The sequence below is a fragment of the Mytilus trossulus genome, unplaced genomic scaffold (assembly GCF_036588685.1).
Source record: "Mytilus trossulus isolate FHL-02 unplaced genomic scaffold, PNRI_Mtr1.1.1.hap1 h1tg000110l__unscaffolded, whole genome shotgun sequence".
Taxonomy (NCBI): domain Eukaryota; kingdom Metazoa; phylum Mollusca; class Bivalvia; order Mytilida; family Mytilidae; genus Mytilus; species Mytilus trossulus.
The window spans coordinates 685994-692823 of record NW_026963297.1 but is presented as its reverse complement, the minus strand read 5'-3'; the positions used below and the strand labels follow the sequence as shown (position 1 = coordinate 692823).

General features: G+C 33.3%; 1 protein-coding gene across 1 annotated transcript; it reads left to right on the top strand.

The window, feature by feature from the left end:
- Positions 1 to 1401: 1401 nt before the first annotated feature.
- Positions 1402 to 2328, top strand: LOC134700003 (uncharacterized). Its single transcript, XM_063561403.1, has one exon. It carries the CDS (start codon positions 1402 to 1404, stop codon positions 2326 to 2328), a length of 927 nt encoding a protein of 308 aa, XP_063417473.1.
- The last annotated feature ends 4502 nt before the right edge of the window (positions 2329 to 6830 follow it).

Sequence of the window (6830 nt, the reverse complement as noted above, 5' to 3'; positions counted from 1 at the left end):
TTCTAATAACTTCAATATTCAAAGTAAAACTCTACCAAAAGTTTTAAACAACAAAGTGAGTCGCCAGGCACCGGGACATAAATCCAAAAGATTCATGAGCCGTTGGAATGAAATTATGTTTAACTGTTCAATCCAGCTTCTTCAACTGTTCCTTTCTTTTACAACCACAAATTACAAACAAATTGTAAATGAAATATCAGATATCTGATACTCTTCAACTTCGTACTTTATTTGGCTATTAAAACTTATTTTGGATTTGAGCGTCACTGATGAGTCTTTTGTAGACGAAACACGCGTCTGGCGTATATATAAAATTTAGTCCTGATATTTATGATAAGTTTATATCATCAACACTAGTAACATTTCTCGTGACGATTTAGCAATAGTTAAACGTCGCCTCGCAGATATTGAACAAATTGAACTATCGAAACATAAAGAAAAACAAAGGAATAAATGTCAAAGAGATAAAATGCACACTGTCCATTTGAATCAGCATATGAATGATATTAATACAACAAACCATAAGATCCCTAGAAAAAGAAAATTTAAAAGACGGAAACAAAAAACAGAAAGCATTGTTGTAAATTTGTCATCTAAAGAACTTACACGTGCTGAGGAAGCTCTTCTAAGTAAAGGTTTAAACTTCTGTCCTATCCCATCAACTGTAAACAACTTTTTAGCTAGACGAAGACCTAGACCAATTCGCTAGACGTTTACGCTTGAAAGATTTTTTTCTACAATAGGGGCAAGAAAAACCTTGAAGAAGCCGGATTAACAGATTCAGATACTGACACCAATGAAGAAGTCACGCCCACCCCAAAATTTAGGAAAACAAGTTAATGGAAACCACCAAAGAGTAAAAATGATAACTTGGAGTCATTCATTAACTACGTGAGGTCTGATATAAAGTCCTGTATAACAAATACAAGAAATTATAATTTATCCAAGTCAGAAAGTATAGCTTTGAAAGCGTTAAAAGATCAAGAGGATATTGTAATAAAACCTGCCGACAAAGGGGGCGCTGTGGTTATCATGAATAAAACAGATTATATAGCAGAGGGGAATCGCCAACTTTCTAACTCCATTTTTTATAGACAATTAACCACAGATCCAACGCTTAATACTATTCGAAGGATCAACACCGTCTTTCAAGAGATGTTCGACAATAAGCATATAGACAATGACACCTTTGATTATCTCCGACCTCTTGAGAACGAAGCAAAGGCCGGACGATTCTATATGTTGCCTAAAATACATAAAACGGGCAATCCAGGTCGACCAATTGTGTCAGCGAATAGTCATCCAACTGAAAAGATATCAGAATTTGTAGACCATCATCTAAGACCTCATGTGAAATAACTACCCTCATTCATTCAAGATACAACTGATTATCTCAAGAAAATGGCAAGCCTCAATCCTTTACCAAGCAATACTATACTTGCATTCATGGACGTGTCTTCTTTATATACCAACATTCCACAAGACGAAGGAATAGCAGCGTGTGAAGATGCATTGAACACTCGTAGTGAAAAAAATCCTCCTACTGAGTGCCTTGTTACACTTCTGAAACTAGTACTGGAGAATAACAACTTCTCTTTCAATGAAAAACACTATCTCCAGATAGACGGTACTAGTATGGGCACAAAAATGGCCCCGTCATATGCCAACATATTTATGGGCCAACTTGAAAAACGCCTCTTGGCTAGTGCTCCATATCAGCCCTTATCATGGTTCAGATTCATTGACGATATTGATTTCAAATGGATAGATTCACAACAACATCTCAATGAATTTCTAGAACAATGTAACTCTTTCCACCATTCAATACAATTTACATATGAATCATCTATGGTGAAAATTAACTTCCTCGATACTACGAGTTACATCAAGAACGGAACCATTATAACGGACCTTCATTTCAAACGAACGGACAAACATCAATTCCTTTCTCCTAAAAGTTGCCATCCTAAACACTGCTCCCGTGGTATCCCATTCAGCCAGGCATTGCGAATCAAGAGAATATGCTCTACTGAAAATACGAAAAATTCTAGACTTGGACAACTTCGTAAACATCTAGTTGTTCAAGGATACAATAACAACATCATTGATAGCGCTTTCGAAAGAGCAAACAGAACTAGTCGCCAAGAACTTCTTGAGTACAAAGATAAGAATAAAGCAGCTAACAGAACACCCCTTGTACTCACTTACCATCCTGATTTTAAAAATGTGTCATCCATTGTTCAGAAGCATTGGGAAATTATAGAAAATAAATTTAAATCTAAAAAAAGTTTTTTCATCACCACCAGTCATGGCCTTCAGAAGACCTAAAAACATCCGTGACAAATTAGTGACATCTGTATTAGCAAAGCAGCCTAATCCTAATCCATCGCCCGGTTGCTACAAACAATGTGGTCGAAGGAATTGTTTGTGTTGTAAATCTGCCAATACAAGCAGTTCTTTCATCAGCTCCATTACTAAACAACATTATACCATCTACTCTTATTCCAACTGTTAAACGGAAACTCAATTTATATATTAACATGTGACACTTGTGGCATGCAGTATGTGGGAGAAACAATGGACAAATTTAATATTCGGCTCAATAACCATCGTTCATCGTACAAAACCAACAAAAACTGTCCTCTCACAAGACATCTTAGTTCAACGAAACATCCTTTTGCTAATGTTACTTTCCAAATTATAGAAGTCAACACCGAGTGGGACACCACGGCGAGGAGAAGAGAAAACTTTTGGATCCACCAACTCCACACTTTAGAACCTGATGGTCTTAACGAAAAAGACGAAAACAGATACAAGAAAGATAAAGAATAATTTAAAAACAAAGCATCGTCCTTTTTATCCCGTAATATTGGCCAATGGACGTTGCTAACTTCAACTACCAATTATGTATTTTCAAGGTAGCTAGGTCCAAGTGCAACATATACATTAAGCTGCAAAATTTTCTTATTTTCAAAGCAGCTAAATTCAATTGCTCATAGACATTGAGCTGCAATTTTTCTTTATTTTCAAGGCAGCTAAGTGCAACACATACATTGAGCTGCAAAAGTTTCTTATCATCTTCATCCGATTTCACCTGGATAGATGCACGCTTGATAACGCTAGTTGGTCTAGCGAAATATTGCGTTTATTTTCATCATTTTGTTAATATTTTAAACATTCTTATATTTACATGCTAAATAGTGTGTTAAAATTACATTGTTAGGCAATTATATATATATATATATATATATACAAAAAAAGTTTCTTTTATATATGGAATCGGTACATTACATATCGGGTGAAAGCGAAGCTCGAATCCGAATATGGAATTTACTGACTCCATTTATATCGTATTAGGTCACTAGCACAGTATGTGACGAATTTATCTTACCGACTATCTTAACATGTGATATTAAGACTTGTGGTCTATAAAAGTGATCAAGTCTTCAATACTGTTAGTATTATGAACCAACTGCCATATGTCTATTTAAAAACAAGAGCCAACAATAAAAACTTGTTAGCTTTAAATGTGTTGTATGGAATTAGTAACAATCGTTCATTATCGATTTAAGATTTTTTTCTCACCGCCGTGTTGTTTGTATAAAGGGACACAACTCCACTACTAACATAATATGGATTAAACACTGTCCCACGTGGTTGCTCTTAACCAATCCTTTTCTTATAAATGTATAGGAGGTAAGATAAAATTAAATATCATGTATTACTGACATGCTGGATACACAATCGTAACATATCAAATTTACGTGACCTTTTTTAACAGTTAAAATATTAATTTTATTTCATTTACATTTAACATTAGGTAGACCCTATGCGTACAGTCTGACCGTATACGCATTTTGAAAAAAGTACGGATAGATCCAAACAAATACTCATATGGTCTTGAACATAAATACTATTAAAATATCTTAATACGTACTGTTATGACCCGTCAGTGGCATTATTTAATCTGTGTACTTTCTGGGATTGTAGTGTTGATGGTTTACTTTTATCTTTTTTTAATTCCATTTTGCAACTCAGAAATTGAATGAAGATTATCGGCCGTTGTGTTTCCTAATCATAATTAATATAATTGTAGTTTGTTTTAAGTGTATATATACGACAGTTCCTAGCTATTTACTAAGTTAACGATTTAAAGTAGATTCTGTTTTGCTTAGTAAATTCTTACATACGTTTGCATACAGCCAGTAATGAGTATATATATATTTTGTAAATTTGCCAATCAATTTTCATTGTTGCCACAAAGAAAGCATGAACCTTGTAGATGTCTGTAATTTCATATGATTGTATACTTTTAACATCTGTAAAATTCAATACAAAAGAAATATTTCTCAACTGTCAAGGAGAACACATTTCTCTGATTGAAATCAATCTCTCTCAAGAGAGACATCATTAAAATGAGAATTAAAACAGAGATTTAAATCTATTAATATGTTAATGCCTTTTTAATGCAATTATTACCTTGAGTCTTATGTTTTGTTTTGACCAGATACAAGAGATGAGATTGTTCAATTCATTCACACACATGGAACATGCATATGATGAATAAACCACTCAAGTGTTTTGACAACTATGATCGATTGCTTTAAAATTGAAATTCTTACCGCAATTGTAAATGTTCAATAACTGATATAATCTCTTCTACGTCAACAAAAATAAATAAACCATCAATTCAAATTCTTAAATCGGCAATACAACCCATATTAATTAGGTCTTTCCACCTTTCTGTGGAAAGAGCTATTGTATTTCTTCTGATTATTATTATTATTATTTTTTTTTTTCCGCCTAATTTTGATATTGCGACAAATGTTTGTTTCTCAATATGTCGCTTAGAAATTGTTATATTGTATCGTACAGTTTATGCGCTTTTACATTTAACCCTGCTAAGCCGAACACTTTTCTTTGTAAGAGTTATCTCCCTGTTCACTGTTTATCATCAGAGTGCATCTCCTTCGTAACAAAAAAAAGATAGCGACACAATTCTTTTTACAAATTGTTCGTTACATCCTAAGAAAAAATTGGCTTATTTGGATCGAAGCGATTCGATGAAATTTTATAGGAGTTATCTACCTTTACAAAATTATTTTCTCTATATGTGTTATTAACTAATAAACCGTCAACCGTATAACCCTGGAATGTATTTATTTGAAATCCCTGGGCCCTTTATTAGAAAATGGAGTCAAGGTCAAAGGTCAAGGTCAAGTTCTAAATTCGGAATTTTCCATGTTTTTGCATTTTCTCCAACCCTTGAAAAGGTACATATTAAAGAACAAGTGCAAAATGATTGCTATATAGTTATGAAGATATGTTACATTTAGTCTGATACAATTAAATAGCATCATTAGTGCCCCTGAAATGTCTTGATATGAGGTTATTTGATTTTAACTTCAACTAAGTCCATTTTAATGGCATTTGACCTTGTACAAAAGGTTGGATGACAAATTACCTTGAAAAATGACTACCGGAAGTGACCTTGAGAAAACCGGAAGTAACCTTTTTTGCAATTTTTTCGTATAAAAGTACTTAGAATCCATATATTTTGTCATATAGATACATAAACTGATTACTGAAGACTAAAAATGACTTCCAACAAACCGGAAGTGACCATGTATCTCCCATTCTAAATACAAAAGTACATAGAAACTATATATTTTTGGAATCAGTGTGAAAGAAGCTATCATATTAGACCGGAAGTGACATTCATTTCACCGGAAGTAGCATATTATCTCCTTTATATCACTTAAAATATGATTAAACCATTATTTATCGTATCAGTATGAACAACTATCTTCTTATCAAAATTTCTTTGATATGGAAAGACCTTCAATTGGTCTGAACAATTGGTTTTTAATTCTTATTAATTTCATGTTTCTGCATTGATATACAAAAGTATGATGTAATTTGCGTGATGTTGTTGTATGATGTTCTGGTCACCTATAAGGAAAATAAGGTTTCAACTCAGAAGTCCAGAAAAGCGCTTCCGACGCATAACATTATTACATGTAACGTGTTTTTTTTTTGTTAGAAAAAAAAACCCTTCAAATTGAATAACAGTATGTCTGATCTATTTGATATTTTTGGACACTAACGTATGTTTAAATAACAGTAGAGTAAGAGTCGTTTTAGGGATCCCTTATTTTGACATGTTTCAATAATAGTCCTAGAGCTTCGATAGCATTTCAACCCAATGTTAGCCAATTTAGGACCATTACCCTACATGCAACGACACTTCCTAAATAGATTTTTCGTGAACTATAGGATTTCGGTAAGTACGATAGGTAAAATCAAAGTACCATCAGGAAGAAGGAGATAACAAAATATTCTAAATATATGGCATGGTAGTCAGAAGAAAAAATACCCTAAAAACTAAAATAGAATACTCCTTCATCCTCCCCACACCGACATTTTTACTGTTGAATTGTTTAACATAATAAATACCAAAGCAAAAACATTGCTGGTGCTCGTTTATTAACTTGTGAACCATCGCCTTTCCTAGGTAATATTCATTATCACCTTGTAATGTGTCCATACACCGGAGCTTATAATGGAACGGTTATTTTAGCGTATCATTGCGTTTTGGTCCTAAAAATTTCTGAAATATTAGCCAGTGGGTGTTGAGTGACCAATATGAGTCTATCTTTCAAGCCTGTTTACTGTTTAATGGTCATGATTATATCTACAATATATTGGATGCAAAACTGCTGATTTATTTTCTTGATATATATTAATGTGATAAAATGGGTATGTACATGAACTAAACGATATACTTGTATATAATTAGTTGATCTAAAGAGCAGATTAAGGATTGTGGC